At 46.2% G+C, this 27916-nt stretch overlaps 1 protein-coding gene across 1 annotated transcript; it reads left to right on the top strand.

Annotated features, from left to right (window-relative positions):
• Nucleotides 1-18494: 18494 nt before the first annotated feature.
• Nucleotides 18495-27047, top strand: LOC123163056 (L-type lectin-domain containing receptor kinase IX.1-like). The gene is made up of 2 exons (XM_044580819.1): nt 18495-20444; nt 26838-27047. The coding sequence occupies exons 1-2, from the start codon at nt 18495-18497 to the stop codon at nt 27045-27047; spliced, it is 2160 nt and encodes a 719-aa protein (XP_044436754.1).
• The last annotated feature ends 869 nt before the right edge of the window (nt 27048-27916 follow it).

The following is a 27916-nucleotide window of genomic DNA, read 5'->3' as shown; positions in this document are numbered from 1 at the left end:
AGGGCAAAGAGGGGGCGAGGAAGAAGGAAAGGGGGGCTGCGCCCCTTGTCCAATTCGGACCAGAGGGGGGGGGGGCGCAGGCCTCCTTCCTTTTGGCCTCTCTCCTCTATTCCCGTATGGCCCAATAAGGCCCATATACTCCCTGGCGAATTCCCGTAACTCTCCGGTACTCCGAAAAATATCCGAATCACTCGGAACCTTTCCGAACTCCGAATATAGTCGTCCAATATATCGATCTTTACATCTCGACCATTTTGAGACTCCTCGTCATGTCCCCGAACTCATCCGGGACTCCTAACTCCTTAGGTACATCAAAACTCATAAACTCATAATATAACTGTCATCGAAACCTTAAGCGTGCGGACCCTACGGGTTCGAGGACTATGTAGACATGACCTAGAACTATTCTCGGTCAATAACCAATAGCGGAACCTGGATGCCCATATTGGCTCCTACATATTCTACGAAGATCTTTATCGGTCAAACCGCATAACAATATACGTTATTCCCTTTGTCATCGGTATGTTACTTGCCCGAGATTCGATCGTCGGTATCCAATACCTAGTTCAATCTCGTTACTGGCAAGTCTCTTTACTCGTTACGTAATGCATCATTTCGTAAGTAACTCATTAGTTACATTGCCTGCAAGTCTTATAGTGATGTGCATTACCGAGAGGGCCCAGAGATACCTCTCCGACAATCGGAGTGACAAAACCTAATCTCGAAATACGCCAACCCAACATGTACCTTTGGAGACACCTGTAGTACTCCTTTATAATCACCCAGTTACGTTGTGACGTTTGGTAGCACCCAAAGTGTTCCTCCGGTAAACGGGAGTTGCATAATCTCATAGTTACAGGAACATGTATAAGTCATGAAGAAAGCAATAGCAACATACTAAACGATCAAGTGCTAAGCTAACGGAATGGGTCAAGTCAATCACATCATTCTCATAATGATGTGATCCCGTTAATCAAATGACAACACATGTCTATGGTTAGGAAACATAACCATCTTTGATTAATGAGCTAGTCAAGTAGAGGCATACTAGTGACGTTATGTTGGTCTATGTATTCACACATGTATTATGTTTCCGGTTAATACAATTCTAGCATGAATAATAAACATTTATCATGATATAAGGAAATAAATAATAACTTTATTATTGCCTCTAGGGCATATTTCCTTCAGACCCCGCGCTACTGCTTTCAGTTTCCTGCGGAAGGAACGTGAACCATTTAGAAATTTGGCTTCATTAATTATAATGCAACCATATGGAGCTAATTATGCGGGGGGGGGGGAGGGGGTGTATTCCTTACCAGAACAAGCTCAAGTGCCTTGGTCTTCGGATCCGTGGTAAGCTCCTTTATTACCGGGTCCAGCTTGTACTGGGCCCTGACATAGCTCATGGTCTGCTTGTCACGGTATTTATCGAATAGGGGCGGTAGGCCTTGCTCGACACGCTCCGTGTCCTCCTTGTCCCATATAGGTTCCGCCACTGTGTAACCGTCGGGACCGAGTTTGTGGACCCCTAAGTTCAATCCCCGCATATCTTCCCCCCACCGACTTGATTCCACGGATGCGTTGCTCTCGCACTTGATCTTGAACTCGCGGTAGTTAGATTCGTTGATCGAAGGATTTGTCTCCTTGATCTTCTCATAACTATCACCTCTTAGAGTCCTTATCTTCACCGGGACTCTCCAAGTAGCCAGGGTCGTGCTCATCTTCGTGAGGGTGGCACTGTTCACTTTATTCCCTGAGAGGCGTGTGTTTGCGAAGTCACCGGGGAACTTGTATCGTTTGTGCAGCTTCGTGAAGAGGAGGTTGCGCAAATTCCCTCGGTCACAATGCCTTGGGTTCTCGGTGTTGATCTAGACGGTGCTCCAGAGAATGCACCCGAGTTGTCCCGAGTACCCACTGACTAATTCTTTGGGCGTCATTGGATGCCCACTAGAGGACACTTCAGTAAATTCCTCCTTGACGGTGCCGAGCACGTTCGGGCGCCGGTCCTTCCGTTGCCTCTTCGGTTGGCTGCCATCTGTGCGTGCGCTGCCATCACCAGTGGTGGAATCCTCGGTGGCACCATCAGTGTTATCATCCCCGACGCCACTAGGGGTTGTGTGGTCGGGATCGGTTTCTTCCGCGGCGTCCTCATAGCGGTGAGGTTCTTCCTCCATCTCCTGGGACAGCTCCTAGAATTGCTTGCCCGAACCGCCGGCCTCATCGTTGTCGTCCATGTTCGCTCTAAATAGGAAAAAAGGCTACTAGAGTTATTTCTTAAATGCAGTCTAGTTTGTTAACTGAATACCTGTAGTATAATTGGGCATCTTCTAGGTCAAACTATAAATGTTGATTAATTTTTGTTTCGGTTGAGAATCAGGCACCTTCTAGGTCAAAAAATTGGGCATGACCTTTGCTAATTTTCTTGACCTAGGAGTGCCCCATTCTCAACCGAAACGGAAATTAGTCAACATTTCAGGAGAATGGGGCCATTTCAGAAGATCACAAGTTTAGAAGATCTACAGTAGCAGCAGCATCACAAGTTTACAAAATTCAGTGAGATTGACCACAGAAAGATTGCATCCTTTGTTATTGACCACAGAAAGATTACATCACAGTTTACAGAGTTCAGAAGATCTACAGTAGCAGCAGCATCACTATGACATATCAGGGCTTTATACAACATTTGCAAAACAAGATTGCATCCTTTGTTATTGGTTTCCTTGCAATGAGATTGACCACATAAAGGTCAATTTTCAATTTCTAAAGTCACCGCAAATAAAGAAATCAAGGTCATTTGAAAATACAACACAGTATCCTTACATTGCATCACACGAACAGGATAAGTCATACAAATGAGTGCTTCAACATAATTGATGGAAACTACACAGGCAGTACAAACAACCTACAACATGTTGTCTAGATGCTTATAGTCATAGTAGTCTTAAGCTACTAACCCTCTCTTCTGAAGCTAGAACTGAAGAAGATTGTATGTACAAGGACCACTACATAGATTCAGAGAACAAACACGACGAGAACATACAGGAGACTGAAAAAACACCATGGGCAGAGGAGTATGTGTGTGGTTAAAGAGAACAAAAAGAAAAGCAAATGGGTCAGAGAATCCATCCTTGTTTGCTTGCTTTCTTGCCTACCTCAACTGGCCCTATCTAAGCTAGCTAAAGAGAGCAACATTGTACTAGTGTAGTGACCATGTAGTAGTTTACTTAATTACCTTGCTTAGAGTAAGAATTTACCACATACTGCTATGAATTGTAAAAACTAAGTGTAAAACAGCTAGCCAACACTTAGTTTCTTGACCACTATACTAGCATTAGTTGAGAGTAAAATGTCATTGGTGCAGTCTGAACTGATTAAAGGAGTGTTTAGCAGTGGAGGGATTGGCCATGAGGTCAAAGCAGAGGAGTGAAACATAATCTTTGAATATGTCATTTCTCTGAGATGGTTAGGAACCAATTCCAAGCATCAGAGATCTTCCTCTTCTTGGTGGTGGTCCAAAACTGCTAATAATTCTGGCATAATGTCACACAGGACCACCCAAGGTTCAGCAAGTATATATTCCTTGCTGGCTCACCAGGAAAATCAAGCTAATAATAGAAGCAGTACACCTAAGCTTAAGCCTGGTGATTAAAAGGTCCATAGTTTAGCAACCATATGCAGCAATGCAAAATAGGGGAACTGTGCCAAGATGGAAGTGCCATCATGTTAGTCATGTTATTAGGTGCAACAAGTCTCTGGTGAGCTAAACTATCCATAAACATGAGACAAATTCTAGATCCATCTCACCCCTCATCAATCTGACATCTTTTCTTTAAGAAATGGTTCATTTGTTACAAATGACTCTGCTCTCTCTACACACATATGACAGCCACATACATAGTTGCACATGATGCATTCATCATGGTCAAGAAGGGAGACCCAAACCTCCACATGATGCATTCATCATGGTGAGGAAGGCACAAACCACTTGGCACATTGCCCTGTGGACTGGACTATATAACAACATGAATGGAACCACCAAGCCAGAAAAATGAAAACCAATAGGCCAAGAATTACTACTACAAATTCAATCTCCTAATCTGCAAGTATAAATACTCAAGTAATGATATGTATATGTGTGATGTAACCTTGATCTGATTCCATGGATGATCAACTGAGCACGCCTATGAGCTCAGTTGACATCGACGGCGACGAGCACGTCTACAACGGTGAGTTCGGCCCCGACGAGCATGATGGCTACGCGCGCGGCAAGTCGAGAAGAGGGGAGAGGAGACGGAGCTCACCAGGGAGGCGCAAGGAGGCCCTACAGAGCTTAGTAGCAGCAGAGGTGGCCGGAGTTGAGGAAGATGGCAGAGACCCGAGGAAGAAGAGGTGGAGGGGGGTGGAGGGGTCGAGCACCGTCGCACCCTGCTTCCGCGGCTCACCGGCCTGGTGTTGAAGAAGATTCCGCTGGCCGCCTTGCCTGTTGCCTCGCACGGTGGAGCTCGAGCGGAGAGGCGCCGCGGGTTTCTAGGGTTTCGAGGGCTGGGAAGGCGAGGAAGGGGGTGGGTGGGTTCGGCAAAGGCGAGGGAGGGTGGGTGGGGGTGGGGGTGGCGGAGCCCGAGAGCAAGGTTGCCGGTGGGTGGGGGCGGCGGTGGTGGTGGAAGGGGATCGGCGGTGGTGACGAGAGGCAAGGGGCGAGATGGGAGAAGGACGAACGGCTGGCAAGATGGAACGTCTTGGATATTTTAGTGGGGGGAAGGTTAGCAATGGCACACCTTCTAGGGGTGCGCCATAAACACCATGATAGCAATGGCGCACCTTCCACTGGTGCGCCATTACTAACTTTTTTTCGGATTTTTAGTTGCATATAATTATTTTTTAGAAAATGACGATAAATTTTAAAATGTTACGATATAAGAAAATTGGTATATCAATGGCGCACCTCCTACGGGCGAGATGGGAGAAGGACAATCGGCTGGCCAGAAGGAACGTCTTGGATATTTTAGTGGGGGGAAGGTTAGCAATGGCGCACCTTCTAGGGGTGTGCCATAAACACTGTGATAGCAATGGTGCACCTTCCACTAGTGCGCCATTACTAACTTTTTTTGGATTTTTAGTTGCATCTAATTATTTTTTAGAAAATGACGATAAATTTTAAAATGTTACGATATAAGTAAATTGGTATATCAATGGCGCACCTCCTAGGGGTGCGCCATAAATACCTTGATAGCAATGGCGCACCTTCTCCTGGTGCGCCATTAGTAACTTTTTTTACCAGAATAAACATAAATAAAAACAATTAAAATACCAGAAGAAAACAAAAAGAAGCCCAAGGTGCCTGTAAATGATGATTTGCAACAAAACAAGAGGGAAAAGAACAAAAATTCCAAATCCAAGAAGAAAGTGGTCGATACTTCAACTTGGGAGATGAAGACTACAATCCAAAAAGTGCCATTTCCATATGTCGAAATACAATCGAGAAATGAAGACTACAATTTAAATACAATCAATCTTAGCTATCTTTTCACAATCTTCTTGCCCTTCTTTTTCGCAGATGGAGTTCTTCTCTTGAACGGACGTCCTTCAGGTAGGGTGGTCCCGCTTCTTCTTGTGGTCTATGGTACTTCATCGTCGTCGTCATGTTCCATCTTCGGGTCACCGTACTTGTCCACATCTTGCTCACTGGCGACTCCATCCATTCCGATGATCTTCATTTTGCCTCTCCTCATGACAACACGACTAGGCTTTGACGGGTCGGTAATGAAGAAGCATTGGTCCACTTGGGAAGCCAGTACCCATGGCTCATTTTTCGCGGTGACGTTTGCGCCCGTGGTCTTGGATTTGGCTTCGGGTATAACCATGGTGGTGAAATACCGGTCTTCTTTTAGGATGCTCTTGGCCCATCTGACACGGAACATCGGGACCTTCTCTCCAGCGTAGCTCAGCTCCCAAATCTCCTCGATCCTTCCGTAGTATATGTCTACCGGTGTAGGATTCCATCGTTACCCCGGAGTTATGATAATCATCGCTCTTCATGTCCTTTTCCTCGGTGTAGAATGTGTAGTCGTTGATATCGTACGCCTCATAGGTCATCAGGTTGTGCTCGGTGCCCTGTGACAAGGCGGATATGAGTTTTTCTTCCACGGAAGAATCCTCTTGTAAAGAGTACGACAGAAGCTTCTCCTTGAACCAACGCGTGAAACATGAGTTATGCTCTTTGATTATATCTCCGTCCGTCCTCTGTTGGCGTCGGTCATTGTACGTCTTCTCAATAAAGGTTTTGTGCTCTACCACCCAAGGATCGACCACATCTATGTGTTGTAGCGCGACTAGGTTTGCTCTTTCAAAATCGGCGAGTCAACCCTTGAAGTCCACATGCATTTTGCGGCGACCCTCGCGGTGACCCCATCTAGCGAGCCTGCCGAGGTGCCTGCTGACAGGCAGACCAACGGGGTTCTCGATGCCTAGATAATTGGTGCAGTAGGAGATGCACTCTTCGGCCAGAAAGCCCTTGGCTATGCTTCCCTCTGGACATGACATGTTGCGAACGTATCCTTTGATGACACCATTCATCCTTTTGAACGACATCATGCTGTGCAGGAACGTCGGCCCGAGTTGGATGATATCCTCCACGATATGGACCAACAGATGCACCATAACGTCGAAGAATGCGGGCGGGAAGTACATCTGAAGCTCGCATACTATCACCACGATCTCTTCCAGTAGCCTTCTGAGTTGCCTCACGCCAATCGACTCCCAAGAGATGACGTCGAAAAAGTTGCGTAGGCCAAATAGCATTTCACAACGTGCGCGTCCATGATCCCATGGATTGCAACTGGAAGTATCTGTGTCATCCGCATGTGACAGTCGTGAGACTTCATCCCGCTGAACTTCTGCTTCGCTGAGTCTAGGTATCTGCTTATCTTCCCCGCGTAACCATAAGGAAGTTTTACTCCTACGAGGCAGGTGAAAAACTGCTCGATCTCCTCCTGACTTTGAGTGAAGCATGCGGGGGGGCAGTCATTTCTGATTTTCTTGGCCTTTATGCCTTTGCGACGACTTTCCGTGTCCTTCGCCTCATCATCACCATCATCATCATCATTAGCGTGAAGCTCCTCCCTGATGCCCATTGATTTCAAGTATGCCCTTTCTTACGGCCAATCTTTGGTCCTCTCTGGCATGTTGAGCAGGGTACCAAGCAGACTCCCGCACACGTTCTTCGTGATATGCATGACATCAAGGCTGTGAGGCACACGGAGGATCTTCCAGTACGACAAGTCCCAGAAAACAGACCTTGTTTTCCATAACTTCAGCAGCGGCTCTAGCGCCTTTCGCTTCTTTCTCGGCTCTGGCGCCTTTCGCTTCTTTCCCGGCGGTGGGCACTCTTTCCAATTTTTCAATAGCTCGTATATTTCCTCGCTGCTCCTCGTACGCGGGCGTCTTCGGGGTTCGGTTTCACCATCAAACAGATCCTTGCGTTTTCTCCATGAGTCATCGTCGCGGATCCACCTTCGATGTACCATGAACACGGTTTTCGAAGACCCGGGATCTCTATCTAGTTGGCGATACATTGTGTCATCCATGCACCTGACACATCCAGAAAATCCGTGGACCACCTGCCCTGCGACATATCCGTAGCCGAGATAGTCGTGCACCGTCGTGAGCAGTGCGACTCTCATATGGAAATATTCTTTCTCTGCGGTGTCCCACGTATTGGCTGGCGTTTTCTACAGCGTGTCTAGCACCTCTTTCAGCAGTCCCAGATACAGATTGATGTCGTTCCATGGTTCTTTCGGCCCTTCAATTAGCATACTCATGTGAATATACTTCCTCTTCATGCACAACCAGGGGGGAATGTTGTACATCCACACAAACACAGGCCATTAGTAATATCTAGCTGCTCTCAGGTTACCAATGGTGCACCTCCTAAGAATGCGCCATTAGTAACCCTGGTTACTAATGGCGCACCTGGTATGTGGTGCGCCATTACTAGTTTTGAAAAAAAAATAAAAAAAATGTTAGTAGTGACGCACCGTGGTTGTGGTGCGCCATTACTAGTTTTAACTAGTAATGACGCACTATCCTCAGGTGCGCCATTACTAGTTTTGAAAAAAAAGTAAAAAAAATTGTTAGTAGTGGCGCACAGAGTGTGTGATGCGCCATTACTAGTTAAAACTAGTAATGGCGCACTATCACCTGGTGCGCCATTACTAGTTTTGAAAAAAAAATTGTTAGTAGTGGCGCACTGTGCGTGTGGTATGCCATTAGTGATATGGACACTAATGACGTACCTATACATGGTGCACCACTGCTATATAGCAGTGGCACACCACATACGTGGTGCGCGATTAATGTCCATATTAGCTATAGCCTTTTTTCTAGTAGTGTTGGAACGGATTTCCGAATTGAATAATTCGCTTTTTGGTACGAATTTCAACAAAGGCCCTCCAAATAGCGATATTCGAAAGGCTTTTGCTGAACTCCGTACCAAAAAGCTAATAATCCTATCCGGGACACCATTCCAAAACAACATGGAGAGCTTTGTATCATTATGCGCCTGTTACTTCCGGCTATTGATGAAGCCATGGTTTTCTTGAATCCTTTGACACTAGACAACGTGACATATAGAAAGGTAGATGAGATCAGAAAAAATATGGACCATCTTCTGCACATCCAGAATGGTGCCATTTTGTTAATGGTTAAGAGAATCCGTTCTGATTCTGAATCATGTTCCTAGACAAACATTTAAAAAATGTTACATATTTGCATAGAATGTGTTATTGACGTCAACGATGCCTGACCTGCATCCTCGTCGTCGACCCATTCGCGATGACGTCCTACTTCAGAGGCGCCATGTCCGGGACTGGGATCCGTCGGGCAAGCACTGGGAGGTGCTACCTTCAGGGGTGCGCATCTTGGTGAGGAACCCAGGTCACGTCGTCGAATCGGAGCTTCTTTGGTGGCGAGCGCGTGGGCCACATTCGGTGCGAAGGCTGGCGTCCCCTATGGAGGTGGTACATCACCTTGTCAGGGAGGAGGACGAGCACGTCCGTCGCTACATGATTGCGTTGGACGTCAGGTTCTCCAATACCTGGCAGGTTCTTCAGGGATCTCACTGGAGCTATGATCCTGTGGTGGTTCCTTCTCTTTGGGTGTCCACCACGACTCAACTAGATTATTCGATAGTATTCGATTTGGATTATCTAGTGATGTATTCGAGATCTTCGAGACGATGTATTTGAGATCTTCGAGACGATGTATTCAAGATTATATTATTTGATAATATTCGAGATGATGTATTCGAGATTATATTCGACGGTGCATATTATCTACTATGATTCAACTTTATTATTTGAGATGCATATCAATTTTCAAATATTATTCGAGATGCATATCAATTATCTACTATTATTTGAGATGCATACTAAATTGTTTTATATTTCTTCTGGATTAGTTAAATAAAATCTATGACGGATAATACCGACAGAGAAGGAGAAGAGGCTATGTTCGAGATCATACGCTCCCCGAGCCGGCCATATGAGAATGAAGAAGATGACGGCTCATAATATCTGAACAATACCGGGGAGGGTGATATGATATTCGATGAAGATGAATGAAGGGATGAAGTCCGGAACTATGATGATCTTCAAATAACAAACACCGATGAGGTATATTTATATAAGCAGGCATCTGGTGATCCATCACATGTTTTAATTGATTTGTATATACATTAACAAATCGATTTTCCATCGTTCATCCTTCCAGATCAAGCAAATCTGATACCGGCAGCAGGACAGTGCAAGGCCCGGCAAAAAAGTTGAAGGATGCCGTAAAGTACAACATTGACGCGACCAAATCTAATAGCGAACCGCTCGAGCCTAAGAAGAATGCGGGCAAGTTCATTCATCAGTGCGGAGTTCTTGTGAAGGACTAAATCCCGATCTCCATTCAAGAATGGAAGAAGCCAGCAAAGGAACGTCCAGATCTTAATTTTGTGGACAAAAGAGCAAAAGATCGGCTTTAGGAATCTCTCATGTCACATTTCACGCTACCAGATCATTTCATAGCTGCAGATGTGGAGAAAGTCAAGAACGCCGCTCTTAGGAAGATGGCGATAGCGTTCAACAACCATAAGAAAACTATATGGAACAAGTACGTCGAAGGAGGAAAGAAGACTCCAGAATTCAAGGGAACACTCGAGAAGGCAAGAGATCACTGGGACACTTTCGTGAAATTCAAGGAATCAGAAGTAGCTAAGGAATGGTCCAGAATAAATAAGATCGATGACGCGAAAAGGATATGGCACCATAAGCTGGTGCCAGGTAGCAACAAGGTGGCCCGGCATAAGTGGAATCTCGCTGAGCAACAGATGGTGGAGGCAGGGGTCACTCCAGTTGCATTGAGCTGGCGCCCCAGGGTCATGACTTGGTCTATGTGCATGGGGGTCATTGGACCCAAAGGCAGGCGATGTTTTGCAGCGGGCAAGTCTTAAAGAATCCACCGACAATTTACTTGTTGCAATCAAAGAGGCACGAACGGGGGTGTTCACGCCCAACAGAGAGAACGACGAGCTCACACATGCCTGAAGAACCCTGAACACCCGGGAAGAACACGAGGCAAAGGTGTTGTTCCGTGGTTTGAGGGGTTTGCGGACTAGAATGCCGACTACAAAAGTCGTGCGAGAAGGAAGATGGCAAAATAGAGGAAGAGGAAGCTGGAGGAGGAGCAGAGGAAGCAGGAAGCATACCGCCTTCAAGACCTAGAATCAGTGCACGCGGAGTTGGGACATGCTTTCCAGCGGCAGCGGCAGTAACAGATCGACAAAATGAGCCAGGTAGGGGGGTCTCCGCAGTGGCAACAGCTAGCGGATCCAGCATTGGATAGCACCATCTCATCCATGCCGAGAAGCAGCGTGGGTTCCGCCCCGGGCGATGAGGCACTGCTGGATAGATACCGTGTGGATGACATCATGAGTAACACTAATTGTGAGCTACACTTTAAAATGAAGAACATATCCATGAAGGTGGCGGACGACGTTGCTTATACAAATCCCCCTGAAGCAACCTTTCATTGCAATCCGATTCCAGCTGGCTATGCTCGTGTCGCGATTGATGAAGTGGTGGCACAATATTCGGGGCTAGAGCTTGACATTCCTGGATGTGACGACGAGCACACACTGGGAGAGGCCATACATTGTATCATTATATGGAGAAATGATTGCATAGTCTTTCCAAGGTCACTGAGACCGCGTCAACCGGTACCTCCTCCAAGTCCGCCACCGCGTCAACAGTTGACTCCAGCTCCTCCAAGTCATCCACCGCCTCTGTAGACTCCTGCTCCTGCAAGTCCGCCAACTCGTGAGCCCACTCCTGCTCCTCCAAGTCCGGCACCACGTGAGCCCACTCCTTCTCCTCCAAGCCCGAAACTGCATCAGCCTAGTCCTCCTCCTCCAAGTCAGGCATGGCCTTAGCTGTCTCCGCCGCCTAAGAAATAGTGGAAGAGAGCCGTCGCAGCTCCGGCGGCTAGCGGTACAAGTACCGGAGACAAGAGATACCAATTTGGTCCAAGCCTAAAGCCTCTTCCTCATCGGCCTTACAACCTGACTGAGGAGGAAAACGAAGCCGAAGTGCAAGCCCAACTAAGGGCCCATTTTGAACCGAAACCGCCACCGCCGCCAAAGGAGATTGTACCTGAGCATGTCATTGACCACTTTATTCATATGGCTATAGCACCAGCTCCCTCGCATGTTGATTTTGACTATGAGCGCCAAATCAAGAAGTTATTTCAAGCACAAAAAAGGAGTCGAACTCGAGCTCAAGCCAAGGAGCTGCCGAAAAGCGGGAAAATTGTTCCCCAGCTGGGAGAACAGGCGGTGCAATCGATCGCCCCGCTCATTGTACCACCAACATATGTGAGTACCAGTGCCGATCAGCTGGTAATAACCGACACTCATAGAAGGATGGCTGAAGAGGTCGGTGTCACTATTTATCAACTCCTAGAGCTCGAGCCCATAGCAGGGATTACAGAGGATGAAGTAAAATGGAAATATGCCCACAGCCAACCTATGGCCAAGCCTGAGGAGGTCAAGAAGCTCTCAACCAAAATGTATGAATTGCATCAATGGTACATTAATGAAACCAAGACTACCGATCGAGAGTCCCTCATGGTGAAAGTGAGGGTCAGAGTATTACTATCATGAAATGGATCTATATGTCGAGTTTACAGAACTGTTTCAGTTATTTAATCAGGAAGCACTCGACAAATCTATCGTCTGTTGCTATTGTCTGTAAGCGATTTCTTTCTGTAATTTAATTAAGTCTCTAGCTAGCTGTAGTGCTCGTTGATCATTATATTATCCTCACTACATTCTTTTCTATGGTATTATGCAGAATGAAGTTGTATGAAATAAAAAAAGTTGGACGCTATGGCATTGGGTTCATTGACCCAAATACCATTAATGAAGAGACATGGTCACAAGAATGGTCGAGAAGAGACACGGAGAAAAGCTTGCTAGAGTTCTTGAAGCGCCTAAATACCTGTCCAGAAATACCACTTTCTTACAATTTTGGGTGAGTCACACTGTCTTGTACTATAAATTCTATTTTTGCTTACTAGCTAGATTACTAGTAGAAAACAGGGCATACGTTCGGGCCAGATAAGCCCATTAGTCCCCGTTCAGTCACGAACCGGCACGAATGGGGGCATTAGTCCCGGTTCGTGTCTCAAACCGGGACTAAAGGCATTAGTCCCGGTTCAAATGAGCCCTTTAGTCCCGGTTTGAGACACGAACCGAGACTAAAGGGTGGTGTGCCCTTTAGTCCCGGTTTGTGTCTCAAACCGGTACTAAAGGTTAGCCCTTTAGTCCCGGTTTAAGACACAAACCGGGACTAAAGGGCAAACTCTACCCGCCCCACCTTCGAGATGTAGTTATGTTACTACCTCTACTAGTTAGGAAAATTAAAAAACTTAAATTTGGACATGTTTTGCAAAAAAGTGTTATGAAAATGTAAAACGGTCATATCTTTTGCATACGATGTCAAAAAAACCCCGCATAATATATCAAAAAAATCAGCACGAAAATCCGCATCCGATTTTGATGGCCTTCGGCCCGTTTGCAATTTTTTGGAATCCTCAAATTCTAAAAGGAAAAAAAGATATGCCCAAATTTCTTTTTTTTTGAATTTTGGTTAAATATGGTCAAACTACTTATTCAAGAAGTATTAGTGTTACTAAATAATTATTTCAGTTTTTTTAATTTTAGTCAAATCTGGTCAAACTATGGTCAAACTGTGCTCAAACTATAGTCAAACTATGGTCAAACTTATTATTCAAGAAATATTCGTGTTACTAAATAATTATTCAAGAATATTAGTGTTACTAAATAATTGTTTCAGTTTTTTTGAATTTTGGTCAAATCTGGTCAAACTGTGGTTAAACTATAGTCAAACTATGGTCAAACATATTATTCAAGAAATATTAGTGTTACTAAATAATTATTGTTTTTTAGAATAATAGTTTCAAACTCAGACAGTGAAACATGTGACTTCATGCTCAAGCTAAACTCCCGAGGGTTAATAGGATTGACATCTTACTATTGTGAGGAAAACAACAAGTGTAGACTTGAAAACGAGGGGGAATATAACCCGAAGGTTAAGCGTGCTCAGGCTGGAGTAGTGAGAGGATGGGTGACCAGCCGAGAAATTAGATGATTTGGAATGGTGAGGGGTGATTAGAGATTAGATGTTAAATTGAGCAGTGATGAGGGGTATGAGGGGTGATTAGAGACTAAATTGTAAAGTAATTCAGAAATTTGAAAATCCTGAAAAAAAAATCAAAAAAAATCAAAAAAAATAAAAAAAATCGTAAAAAATACCTTTAGGTGGAGCTCCAGACAGCGGCCACGTGGAGGGGCTTTAGTCCCGGTTCGTATAAGAATCGGGACCAAAGGGGGTGCCTTTAGTGACGATCCTTTAGTCCCGGTTCCAGAACCGGGACTAAAGGCCCTCACGAACCGGTACGAATGAGGCTTTTTCTACTAGTGGATGTTAATAAGTGTATAGGGTTTAGGGTAGTTGATGAGTTATGCACATGCCCGCTTAATTATACATGAAAACATGTGCGCATGCAGTTTTCACTGGATCTTGTTAATCATTGAAGTTGATGAGGGAAAAGTTGAAGTACTGGACTCACTACTTAAAGAAACTAGTGACTACGAAATCGTGAAGGGGATGATCGACAGGTAATTTCAATCATTATCAAACTATATGTCGTCCTCTTTAAGTTTGTCATTTTCTGATATAAACTAATTAATAATTCCTTTATTCATTTTCTTTGCCAGCGGCAGGGCTTGGGAAAAGTTCATCAAACAGGTTGATGGCGCATGGAAACAAAAGCTGAGATGGAAGCGACCCGAGGTAATTAATTAAGTAATACTAGCTAGCTAGCTACCATCTCTTTAATTCTAGTTTCAATATATATCATTAGCATGCTTGATTAATTATTATCTGATTGAATTCGATTCAATTAAAGGCCCTGAAGTAGGCGCCGGGGACTGATTTATGTGCATAGTACGTTTGCGAGAACATTCGCATGATGGCGTCCGGAAGGAGCAGAGATGATAGAAACCAATGGGTACGAAACTATTCACGATTTTTCCATCATTATCTAATACATACACACATAATTAATACATGCATACTGATTTCCTTCTTTAAAGATGTGTATAAGCTCCTACCAATAAATCGCGTACGAGCGATTCAAGAGGAAATAGCGGGATTTTTGCTCGACTAGGTCACAGCCAAACAAGCTTCGTTGGATATCACCATATACGTTGTCGCTGCAAATTCTTTAGTGAGTCCCAATAGTTTAGAGTAAGAAGCAGGTGAGTAAGTCAGTCGCATTACTTTGTGTTTGTGAGCCGGCGACTACTACCTGCTGTAAAAAAATATAAGAGTCTTTAGATCACTACTTTAGAAATTTAAACGCTCTTATATGCATCGGCATCACTCGTCGTTTGTTACATTGACTCCTTCAAAGACTTCACTGTATTTCCCAGTGCCTACTTTCTGGACGAGCTCTAATCATCCTTCTCATTGAATGGGGAAGAATCATCAGTTGATACAACTAAATACATAGCTAAAAGAACAAGATATTTATTGAGTTCCACTCCAAAATTCACCTACTAAAAAGGTTCAAAGACTTTTGTATATTTTTTGAAACAGCAGCCAGAAGAGGATTCACAATCGTGATACCGATCGAGGGTCATATAACTATTGTTTACACGCTTGAAAGCATGTGTCCAATTGAGCATTTTGGTTGGTGCAACTCCATTCTGTTCTGCTCAGACCAACCTCCCTACAGAGATATTAAATGGTCTCCATCAATACTGATTTCCATGTGTTTAGTCTTTTAGAATACAGTTCTCTGGATGCAGCCCCAAACAGCATAATTCTAGATCTTATTCCACTAAGAACAAGCACAACAGCTCAAACAACAAATATTGGAAGACAATCCAAAATAGCAAAACACTCGTCAATAATATTCAACAATAGCTCCAGTCAAGTAACAAAGGATAATATGATCACACAAAGGTTTAAAATCTTTTGACAACATATATTCCTGAATTTCTGTGAATATCCAACAATGAAATATTGACAAAGGATTGCTAATAACCTAATGGTGTTTGAAAACTCTCAGCATCATCCTGCAACTTGCTGGATCAGATATACACCCTCCCTATCTAATTTTTCAGAAAATTCTCCTATAATCTAGTCATATATAGCAAAGATAAGAGGTCTGAAGATTTGCAGAACCAAAATTTCAGATCTAAAGAGTAACTTAAATTGAACCCGCTGGGCACTGGAATTATAAAACACAGGTGCCAAACGTTTTACAGAAAAGAAAATCATGGGCGCAATCCTTCCGGATCAGGCCCGGCGATTAGGCCCTGCGGCGAGCGGTCTCAAGGGGAGGGGAGGCAGGATAGCGTGCAACTTATGAGTTGATTAGTGTGAGGTCTATGTTTTGTAAAGTTTGATCTACGGACTGAACAAGTGCAATAGGTTTTGAAATTTTCTTGAATCATTAGCTACAAACTATTTCAAAAGAGAGTTTAAAGAAATGAGGTTAAGAGAGTAGACTTAAAAAAGAGGTTTAATTGAATCATTAGACAGAAAATGATGTTTTGAACCCAGGTTGTACCACAGCAAGAAAATGCATGTTGTGCCTGAAGCCGTCAACCCTTCGAACTTTTCAAATACCAGTAAAACTCACTATATCAAGATCATTTTTCAAATATCAGTTAAACCCACTAAATCTCAGCACTGCTAACAGCAAAAGTGAAGAACTCTTTGAAGGTCCTAAAAATTCTTTCAGTGAATATTCATGGAGACTCGGACCAGAAGGAGTAGGACCGTGCAACACCAACATTATTCAAGGAGAGTGTGACCATCACAATACTGAATCTTCTCTGTCAACTCTACACATCAGAGATTCACGACAACATGGTTTACTGGTTGTGGAAATGTAAATTTAATATCTATACTTTGGAATGCACCAGAATTCAGCAACTGATCTATAACTAATGGCATCATGCCATCGACACCATCAAATGAATCAACACCAGGGTATAAACACGCAGATGAATCGGTCTGACAGAAAAGGAGACGACAGTAAGCCATTGATGGGTTTTGATTACTACCTCGCGGCGGGAGAGCTCGGCCTTCCAAACGGCCTCCCTCTCAGTGACCTCGCGTTTGCGCTCCTAATGTAGCTGGCATCTCCCGCTCCTTCATGATGCGATCCTGGATGTCCGCGTCCAGTGCCTTCTGCAGCTCCTTCACGAACCTATCCACCAACGCCTTGATCCGCACCCGTATGCTCCCGAGACCAAAATCAAGAAGATCTGGGGAGATGAGGTTGAACGGGGTGGAGCTCGCGGATGGAGATGAAGAGGGCACGAGCACAAGTGAGGGCGGCGGCGGCCACCATGGACGAGGACGGAGTGAGGAGTCGGAGAGGCGGTGCGTAACGCTAGCGCCAGGCTTACCGCTGATTCACCTCGTACCGCAACGTCTCGTCGCCCCCTCTCCACCGGCTTCCACCACCATGCTCTCCTGTCCTCTCGACAGAGGAGCGGACGCCGAGGGAGCTGGGATGGGCGGCGGCAACCGTAGGTATCCACCCCGGGAAGAGGAAACGAGGAGAGAAAAGCGGAGGTTCCGGCCGATATTTTAGGAGAGAAAAAAAAGGGATGGGGCTCGACAAGGTTGCATCGTGAGGAAGGGAAGGCGCCGGACTAGTAGCTCCTCTTTTCTTTCTATTTTTCTAGCGATACAAAGCAATCTGTTTCTTTTTTTCTTTCTCGTACCTGTGATGACGTGGTACGCGCGAGCGACCGCTCTTTGCGCGACTCTTATTGGGTTCGATGAGATATATATATATGACATAAAAAGGCGATTTTCTGGCGGAACGTGTCTATCCAATGTCAGTTTAACTAACGGGCATCCATAATGCCGGGTTGATACCTCCATATCTAGGACCGGAAAACACGGTCATCAATCAATATGTATGCCAGTCTAAATGTATGTGTTTACATACTCCCTCCGTCCCAAAATAAGTGTTTTGAGCTTACTACAAATTTATACTAAAACTAGTACAAAGTTGAGACACTTATTTTAGGATGGAGGGAGTACATTTTATGACAGGGGTGCATTTAGAATAATATATACTTGAATACATGTTGATGGTGTTTCACAAGAAAATTCATTAACAAATTATTACAATATTATTCATTGCACAAATCATGAAACAACACAAAAATAGACATTTTATTATGGCCTATAGGCACAATTCCAATGTAGACATGATACTGTATAAATTAGTGAAAAGTATTGAATTGATGGTGCAGCGAGTTGCTTCAAAAGTCTGAAGAGATGGAGAGAGGTGAGCCTTATATTTCAACATTCTCCTTCATGTCTAGGTTTTCTTAGTTCTTAGACGTGAGATCGATGTAGGCCGCAGAATCTTTTTAAATACTACGCTAGTAGGATTTTGAACTCAAGACCTCTTTACTCATATATGATATTGAATTCATACTCCGGTCAGTTGTTTTAAAAGTCCAAACTGATGGAGAGAAAAAAAGGTTAGCTTGCCAGCCGGCAAGCATCACACACTGACACTGTATATTGTGTCTTCCGTCTCGGTCACCGGCGGATGGTGCTCTTAAGTATAAACAAAAAAGATCAGTACATGTAAGAACAAAAGATTTGAGTGCATCGGCCAGTTTATTGAAGCTGGTGACTTTTGTCATGTGCAACCATTTGGAACTCCGCCCGAGCCGTGTGCTACCATTGGCTCTCCGGTTGCTTTCATGTGCTATCATGCACTTGTGCTTTCGCGTAGATGCCAGTTAAAAACTTCAAATTTGACCCTGGAGACTATTCCCCTAACATTAATAGTGCTCAAGCTTTCCTCCTTCCAAACACCAGGCCATGGGCTCTCGCCGTCCTCCTCCTACCACCCTAATCTTGGTGTTGCTGCTATGCCTCTACTATGCGCCGCGCCGGGCCTTCTCACTCTTCTTCGACCTCAACTTCTCCGACCCAAGAGCCGGTTCATCCATCGCCGTCAACGGCGATGCACTCGTCAGCACGTCGTGGCTGGAGCTGACAAAGAACACGCGTGATGAAAACATTCAGAGCAGCGTCGGCCGGGCATGGTACGACCACAAAGTGCCGCTGTGGAGCAACGCCACCGGCGAGATGGCTAGCTTCACCACCACCTTCTCCTTCCGAATCACCCCGGACAAGGACAGCCTGCCGCTGACAGGCGACGGGATGGCCTTCTTCCTCGGGAGTTTCCCTTCGGTGCTCCCGCCTGGGAGTGCCGGCGGTGGCCTCGGCCTCCTCCCGACCAACACTAACGGGACAGGGGAAGGCCGAATCGTGGCCGTCGAGTTCGACACTTTCTACAACTCCCAATATCGTGACATCAACGGGAACCATGTCGGCATCGACATCAACTCTGTAAACTCCACGGCGTCCACGAGCACGGCGAGAACGGGCAAGAACCTCACGTCGCATCATGTTATGGAAGCCACCGTCAAGTACCAGAATGACTCCAAGATGCTGGCCGTTGATCTCCTCATCGATGATGCGTTGTACCAGGTCAGTACAACCGTCGATCTGAGAAGATACTTACCGGAGGAGGTCGCCGTCGGTTTCTCCGCGGCCACTGGCGAAGTCGCCGAGCTGCACCAGATACTGTCATGGTCATTCAGCTCCACGCTTGAATCAAAGAAGGAAGCACCTCCACCTGCCGAACCCCCTCTCCCAGTTCAAACCAGTAGCCGCAGCATCCACAAAAAGTTGGTACCGATCCTAGCATCTGTCCTAGTTCCTCTGCTTTTTTTGTTGGTCTGTGCGACGGCGGTGCTGGGATGGCGTCGGCACAAGAAAAGAAGAGCAAATGAGGACAGCGAAGAAGAGTGTGACGACAGAGCTGACCTCGAGAGAGGTGTGGCTGCCGGAGGCCCCCGACGGTACATGTACCACGAGCTGGTCACGGCAACGAGTAACTTCGCCGAGGAGGAGAAGCTCGGGCGAGGCGGCTTCGGGAGCGTTTACCGGGGTCACCTCACGCTCACACCCTCAGCTGCTGTCGGTGGTGACCAAGACCGCCGTGCGGTGGCGGTGAAGGTGTTGTCAGCGGAGTCGTCGGCGCAAGGGAGGAAGGAGTTCAAGGCAGAGGTGAGGATCATCAGCAGACTGAAGCATCGCAACCTTGTGCAGCTGCTGGGTTGGTGCGACAGCCGCAAGGGGCTCCTCCTTGTCTACGAGCTCGTCGCAGAGAGCAGCCTCGACAGGCACCTCTACAGCAAGGACGGCACGTATCTAACATGGCCACAGAGGTACAACATCATCCTCGGCTTGGGGTCGGCGCTGCGCTACCTCCACGGAGAGTGGGAGCAGTGCATCGTCCACGGCGACATCAAACCCAGCAACATCATGCTCGACTTGTCGCTGAGCACCAAGCTCGGGGACTTCGGGTTGGCCCGGCTCATTGACCACAGCGCCGGGTCAATGCAGACCACCAAGGCCGTGCTTGGTACCGTCGGGTACATCGACCCGGAGTTCGTCAACACGCGCCGCCCTAGCACCAAGTCGGATGTCTACAGTTTCGGCATCGTCCTCCTAGAGATCACCTCTGGCCGACGGCCGGTGATGGAGACCCCGGAGAGGTCCTTCACTCTGCTCAGCTGGGTGTGGGGCCTGTATGGGAGGAATGCAACCCTTGATGCGGCGGACGAGCGGTTGAGAGGTGACGAGGCGGACGCTCGGTGGATGGAGCGGGTGCTCGTCGTCGGGCTCTGGTGTGCACACCCAGACCAGGGCGAGCGGCCGTCCATCGCGCAGGCCATGCACGTCCTGCAGTCCGACGAGGTGAGGCTGCCGGCGCTACCGCTGCACATGTACCGGACTGTGCCGGATCCCGCGTCGTCTGGCCCGTACGGGTCACTCTCCGTTGACAGCTTGGGCTCCAGTTGTGTTCGCTCTTCTTCGGTCAGCATCGGCAACATCACCCATTTCTCTGAGTCCTCCTCGACTGTGTTGCTACGACATTCCAAGGATCTAGGTAGACTCACCCAGATTTGTAAGGACATCTCTAGCCGATTCTCTAAAAGGCTAGAGAACTCCTAAACCGTATAAAGGAGTAAAAAAATTACTCCTCGGCTCAGCGCGCGCCTAAATATACTCCTCTGTGATTTGAAATAAAACAATAGCTAGTTACATTAGTTGACGCCATCCTCCCGACCCCGAGCTAGGGTTCCCCCTGCTCCGCCCGCCGCCGCCAGCCTCCCTCGCCTCCTCCCACCGGCCTTCCTCCCTCTCCTCCCTCCTCTTCCCCCTCCCCCGGCGCTCCCATCGCCCCCCGAGGCGGCGGAGCGCCCCCCTGCCCACCTCCCCATCCAGACCCCCTCCTCCGCCATCTCCCTTCACCGCCGCCGGCAGCGGCCTCCGGCGTGCCCGGGTGGCGCCTCGTGGCGGCGGACGTCCCTTCCACGCCCATCTTGGCTGGGACGGGCCTACGGTCCGGGGTGCGAGGGCGTAGCTCCCTGGTGGTGAGGCGAGGTGGTCGTGGCTGCGATGGTGATGGCTTGGGCGGCCGGCGTGCTGCAGCGTGGATGCAGGGACTGTCCGGACCCGTTGGGGTCCGGCCGGGCCAGTGGTGGCCTGGCAAGTCCCTGCCGCTATGTCCGGTCGGCTCCGCACGGTGATGGAGGTTGTTCCCTCTTGTCGGCTGCCTTGCGGTTGCCACCGAGCTCGGTGTCTTCTCGTTCTACCTCCAGGTCTCGTGTTGGTGGCCTCGGCGAGACGGTGAAGATGGTGCGGTATCCGTGATGGCATAGGCCGGTGGGCGGCATGTTGGCGGTGCGCTTCCGTTTGTCTGGGGTGGCGGTGGTGGTTCCGGGGCGGGAGAAATCTCTGGCGGCTCGTTCGCCACCAGCGCGGCTACGCCCGTGGGCGTTGCCGGACCCTCCTGAGGGGCGTCGGTGATACCCCTTCCCCACTTCCATCCGCGTATCAGGGGAAACCCTAGGACTTGTCCGGACAGCAGCAGCGTCGTCGTCGCATTTCTTCATGAAGATGTTGCTTGGTACGCGAGGCTTCGGAGTGCTTGGCGAGCGGTGGTACTTCTCCGGAGGGTGCAGCGGGTGTCGACCATCTTTGCTTAGTTGAGCTGCCGGGGTCGGCATTTGTTTTTTTTTTTTTCTTTCTCTCTTTTTTTTTTGGCTTGTTTGTGCTGCGGCCCCAGCAAGCTGGTTGTATCGGTTGGATGTTGCTTTATAATCTAAAGCGGGGAAAAACCCTTTTTCTTAATATACTCCTCTGCCAAGCGTTGGACTAAAAAAACTTTGTTGGAGTCGTCGCTGCAGGGGAGAAATGAGTTAAAGCCAGAGGTGAGAATTATCAACAGACAGAAGCATCGCAACTTATCCAGCTGCTGGGCTGGTACGACAGCTACAGGGGTCTCCTCCTCGTCTATAAGCTCGCCACCAAGGGCAGCTTAGACAGGCACCTCTACGGCAAGGACATCCGGTATTTGATTTGGCCATAGGTAGAAGATAATCCTTGGCTTGGGATCAGCGCTACACTATCTCCATGAGAGTGGGAGTAGTGCGTCGTGCATGGCGACATCAAGCCAACCAACATCATGCTTGACTCATCGATGAGCACCAAGCACGGGGACTTCGGGTTGGCCTGGCTCCTCAACCACGACACAGGGTTGATGCAGACCCCAAGGCCGTGTTCGGCACAGTCGGGTACATCTACCTTTTTTTCTCTGATAAAGGCCGATTGTATTATCTTAGAATGTAGCATCAAAGACAAAACATTATGAATAACACACGGTCTCTGCATAACTAAAATGTCACAACCAAATCCAAAAGTCTGACAAAAAACATGAAATATAAACCGACATATCGGCAACAGAAGAGTCTTATAGACCGACATTATGCCTATGTCGAAGGTGGTAGTGGATCGATCCGGAGGTTATGCTGCCACACATGTTGGAAAAAAACTTCTGTAGCCACCTGCTCCAACCGTATACACATGTATGAAGCGAGTGCGTACAACGGAAAATAACCTGCAGAGGAGAAACTTTTCTTTTCCATTAAAAACAAAATCGTTTCTACATAGGCATAGCGACCAAATTAAGGCGTACGCTCCCACCCTTATAAGTGCTTTAAATCTATTTGGAATACCGTCCAACTAGTAACCAAATATATTGGCAACACTTGTGGGCGGATATAAATTTGATGCTATTTGGATGATTCACCACGTAGAACGTGCAAACTTGCATTGGAAAAAGAGGTGTTTGATTGTCTCGTCATGAGTACAAAAATAGCACTTCTTAATCCCTGGCCAGTTGCGTTGTGCGAGGTTGTCTTTGGTTAACACAACTCCCTTACGGAGATACCACATGAAGATTTTCACTTTTAGTGAAATCTTGGACTTCTAAATTTTCTTGTTATTACTCACTGGTACCTTAGAATGTGTGAGCGCACGGTACATAGAGTCTACTGTGAAAGACCCTGATGTAGTAAGGTTCCAGCGAAACACATCGCGACCTTGTATGAGGTTAATCGAATCCAACCAGGACAAAAGATTATGCCATGACAGAAGTCTAGGGCCAATCAAATCCCGTCTGAACGAAATGTTCGGCGGGATGAACTGAGCACGTGCGTAATAGCATTGTTCTTATCATGAGCAATATTATATAAGGCTGGGTATTCTTCTCTGAGACTGGCATTGCCTAGCCAGATGCCTTCCCAGAATCGAATCTCCGACCCGTCTTTTATCGCGAAAGACCCAAAGCGAAAGAGATGTTTCTTTCCCACCATTAGGCCAGCCCAGAAGTGCAAGTCACCAGGTTTCCAATATGCCTGGGACATCGCCTTTTGACCTAGACACTTGTTGTGCAACATGGTTTGCCAAACACCATCCTAAGTAATAAGTTTGAACAACCATTTACTGAGCAGGGCCTCATTCTTGACCTGTAGGTCATGAATTCCGAGGCCGCCTTGGTCTTTTGGCCTACAAACCATGCTCCATTTGGCCAACTGATATTTTTTCTTTTCTTCATATCCTTGCCAAAAAAATCTGGATCTAAAACAGTCCAATCTTTGTAGGACCCCTTTTGGGAGTTGGAAAAAAAAGCATATAGAGAACCATATTTGTGAGGACGGAGTTAATCAAAACCAGCCGTCCTCCAACTGAGAGTGGCTTGCCTTTCCAACTTCTCAATCGTTTCTCTAGACGCTCCTCTACATGCTTCCACTCCGCAATGGTGAGACGCCGATAGTGGATCGGTATTCCCAAATATTTAATCGGGAATTGACCATGTGCGCAACCAAAGAGGTCGGCATAATCGGCAGCCGCCTCAACGGCTTCTCCAAAGCAGAAAAGATAATTTTATGGAATTCTTGATAGAATTCTACGGGGAAACCATCTGGGCATGGAGCTTTGTTATGTTCCATTTGGAACACAGCCGCTCTCACCTCCTCTTCCGAGAATGGTGCCGTTAGGATATCATTTTCTTCTGCCGAATATCATCTGTTCGGGTCTCGTCAAGGGTAAAGTTCCCTTCAACTGACGCTCCAAACAGAGATTTGTAGTATTCGGTGATATACTTCTTGAGCTCCTCCCGACCTTCGATCCGCCCCTCATCTTGTTGGAGACTGTAAATACATTTTTTTCCTATGCCGCCCATTGGCGATCAATTGGAAGTATCTTGTATTACTATCACCCATCAAGATGAAGTCAGCTTTGGATCTCTGGTAGTATTTGATCTCCTATTCTCGCAAAATACGTGCAACCTCCTCATTAGATTGATTTTCCAGCTCAGTCTCTTGTTGAGATAAGGTGCGCGTCTCTGCAATTTTGTCGAGGTCATCAATAATGGTAGAGAGTCTTTGTTTTTCCTTTTTATATATCCCATTGATGTGTTTCGCCCATCCAATGAGGTGTTTCCTCATGTCCCTTATTTTAAAGTTCCATCTCTGACAGCGGGCTTCTCCCAAACATTCTTGATTATGTCTACAAATCCATCCCGATGCATCCATCCCAATTCAAATATTAAAGGGCAACGGACGTTTGGCTTCGTAGGGTTAGAATCCAGAATTATGGGTGCATGATCCGATAACGCCTCGATACGCTCTAGGGCTCGCACGGTTACCAGAGGAAATTTTAGTTTCCATTCGGTGTCCATGCGTACCTTATCGAGTTTTTCGTATGTCGACACAGATCAGTTATTAGCCCAGGGGCCTCCCGAAGATTCAAACTGTCTATCACATAATTGAATATGAAAGGCCAATGAGTGTTGAAGCGGTCATTATTTTTCTCTTGCTCGTACCTAAGGATATTAAAGTCCATGGTGGTGGTCTTTATCCCAAGAAGGATTCCTCTAGACCTTTCATGAGCTGGCATACTATGCCACATGTAGTCGAAACCACCTGATAGGTGATCAAGTACATGCGGGCGGAAGTCACATTTACCAGCCTCCGAAATTGCCAGAAAATCCAACCCATGTTCTCGCACGCAGTCACCGACGTGTTTATGTTTAGCCAAGTCTGAGAGACCTCTGCTATTCCAAAACATGCCTCTCATGTGGAAACTCGGGTCGGTGTTGAACATTTCGCCTTCTTGGGCTATTTTTGTTTTTTTAGAGGACTGCGATTTAAATTTCTGCGAAGACGCTGTGAAGTCACGGAACATGGACCTAGGAGTTCTTCAACACGCGGCGGCCAAGCACCGAGTTGGACATGTATAACTTCAGTTCGTCCTCCTGCAGATCATCTCCGGTCGCTGGCTAGTGATGGAGCTCGCGGGAAAATCCTTCACACTGGTCAGGTGGGTGTGGAGCTTGTACGGAAGGAACGCGATCCTCAACGTGCCCGATGAGCGGCTAAGGGGTGACAAGGCAGACGAGCGGTGGATGGTGCGGGCACCCTGGCCGGTACGTCCTGTAGTCCAATGAGGTAAGGGAGTTCCTATGAGCCGCTCGTTGCGGCAAACAGTCGGCCTCCCGCACAGGAGTGCCCCGACTGGGCCGGGCCATGTATAGCACAGAAAAAATCTAAGAAGTAGAAGTGCAGCGGCTAGGGATCGAACTCACGCCATCCAGCTCTCTACGCGTGATACTAGCCACCACACCAACTGTGTGCCAATGACAAGTCACCAGCAGCATCATATTTACTATACTGTACATATTTTTCAATATTTGCAAACATGATTTTTTTTTTGAAAATTTTAACATTTCTAAATGGTATTTGGATTATACAAAAAGAATTAGAATTAGAAGCAGTTTTTGAAAATTTGAGAACATTTTTAAGAAACAAGAACAAATTCGTAAACACAATTTTTTGAATTACAAACATTTTTACAAATGTTTCGAACATTTTTTGAAATAGTGAACAAATTTTGAAATACAGAATGTGGTTGAAAGAGTGAACAAATATGTCAACCGATTTTTTTTTTGAAATGTTCAAACGATTTTTGAATACTTGCACATATTTCGTAAAACCAGACAATTTTCAAAATTCCAAACCCATTCCTATACATGAACAAAATTTGAAAATCCTGAACAATTTTTGAAAAAGCGAATAATTTCAATATGCCAAACATTTTTTAAAATGTGAAAAAAAGTCGAAAATTATGAAAAAAAATTCAAAAATGAATAATATTCATAGTTCCGAACATTTTTTAAAACACAAAGAAAAATAGAAATTCCTGAACATTTTTGGACAATTCTTCTTTATTAAAATTCTGAACATTTCTTAAAAACGTGAACAAATTTGAAAGTCACGAACATTTTTTAAACAGATGAGAACAATATTTGAAATTCTGAACTATTTTTCCAAACATGAACAAAATTTTAAATTCCCAAACATTTTTCGAATAGAAGGGAACATAATTTGAAATTATGAATATGTTTTGAAGAGTTGAACAGTTTTTAGAAAATTTTACTTCTAAAAGTTAAAAAAGAAACGGAAAAGGAAAAAGAAGATAAAGGTGACCAAAAAAGGAACATATAACAAAAGCCAGAAAAAAGAAAAACGGAAAATAAGAAAAAAGTTATGAAAACCGAAGAAAACAATAAAAAAACAGCAGGAGAAAAGAGACCTGGACCGGTTTGGAACCTTCTAGAAGGTTCCCCAAACGGGAATCAGTGCGACGCGCAACGGGCCGGCCCATTTAGTCGCTCCCGTCGCTAGGTCTGTGCGCTTGCACGACAACTTGATGTAGTAAGCGTCGTATAGGGTTTTCCATGAGGCGAGGCTGCCAGCACTCCCATTGCACATGTACAAGACTGTGCCGGACCCTGCCTCGTCCTCCGGCCCATATGAGGCTTTCTTCATTGACAGCTCCACCTCCAGCTCCGGTAGTGTTCACTCTTCTTTGGTCAACACTGGCGACGACCATCTTTCTTCCGGCTCATCCTCAACTGCGTTGCTACGACATTCCAAGGATCTAGCTAACTGATTGATCCAAATTTGTAAGTATGGTGACCATAATATGTAAGTATAACACTAAACTTAACGTTAGGGACTTATGTGGTACGATGTATTATTACAGAATTCGACCAACAGAAACCAATGACTTCATTTGCTCGGACACATATGGATGAAGCATATCAGGTACTCCCTCTGTTCCGATTTACTCATCGTGATTTTAGTTTAAATTTGAACTAAAACCACGACGAGTAAATCAGAACGGAGGGAGTAGCTCTCAAAGCATTGATTCACAAGCTCAGTTTGCCCACTTGTCCGTGGATGCTACTACCTACACTAGTATGTCACCGACACCGTCTAGTCGTCATTTTCCTTCTCGTCCGAATCCAACAGGTCCACAAGGTATGTGCAGGGGCCGGATCAATGATCAATGACCACGAGCTGCTGGTGGACCTCCTTGTTGCTGTTGTGCGGCCGAAGCGCTCGTGGATGCGCTCCTATTCATGGCTACATGCATCTGCTTCAAGCTTGGAGAACCGCAACATGGCCTGCGTCGTGGGTTACAATAGGACTACCCTTTTTTTTCTTGCACTTTGTCCGGTTTCATCAGTTGGTAATGGGATTTCCCTAGGTTTGCTGCTCTCAGTCGGTGCATCGGCTTTCGCTTGCCCACCTTCAACTGAACAAGAACATTGATGATCACCTTTTGACATGAATTCACGGCCATTTTGGGAATCTTCAAAAGGTGTGCCTTTATTATCATGGGGATTTCACGTCGAAAGGGGTTCCACATATCCAAAACTTATCGCAACAGTATCCTAGACGTATCGATCATTATTTTCCTTTTTTTAAATGAAAAACGATGGGATATGTATTGGGCAGTATCGGGGCAGTATCCGA

Source organism: Triticum aestivum, chromosome 7B (genome assembly GCF_018294505.1).
Source record: "Triticum aestivum cultivar Chinese Spring chromosome 7B, IWGSC CS RefSeq v2.1, whole genome shotgun sequence".
NCBI classification, from domain to species: Eukaryota; Viridiplantae; Streptophyta; class Magnoliopsida; order Poales; family Poaceae; genus Triticum; species Triticum aestivum.
Note: the sequence above shows the minus strand (reverse complement) of the source record. Positions and strands in the feature narration are given on the sequence as shown.

Coding starts and splice junctions, on each gene's coding strand:
- LOC123163056 (XM_044580819.1), top strand. CDS start 18,495: ATGGGCTCTCGCCGTCCTCCTCCTACCACCCTAATCTTGGTGTTGCTG. Junction 20,445..26,837: donor ACGTCCTGCAGTCCGACGAG/GTGAGGCTGCCG, acceptor GTTTTCCATGAG/GCGAGGCTGCCAGCACTCCC.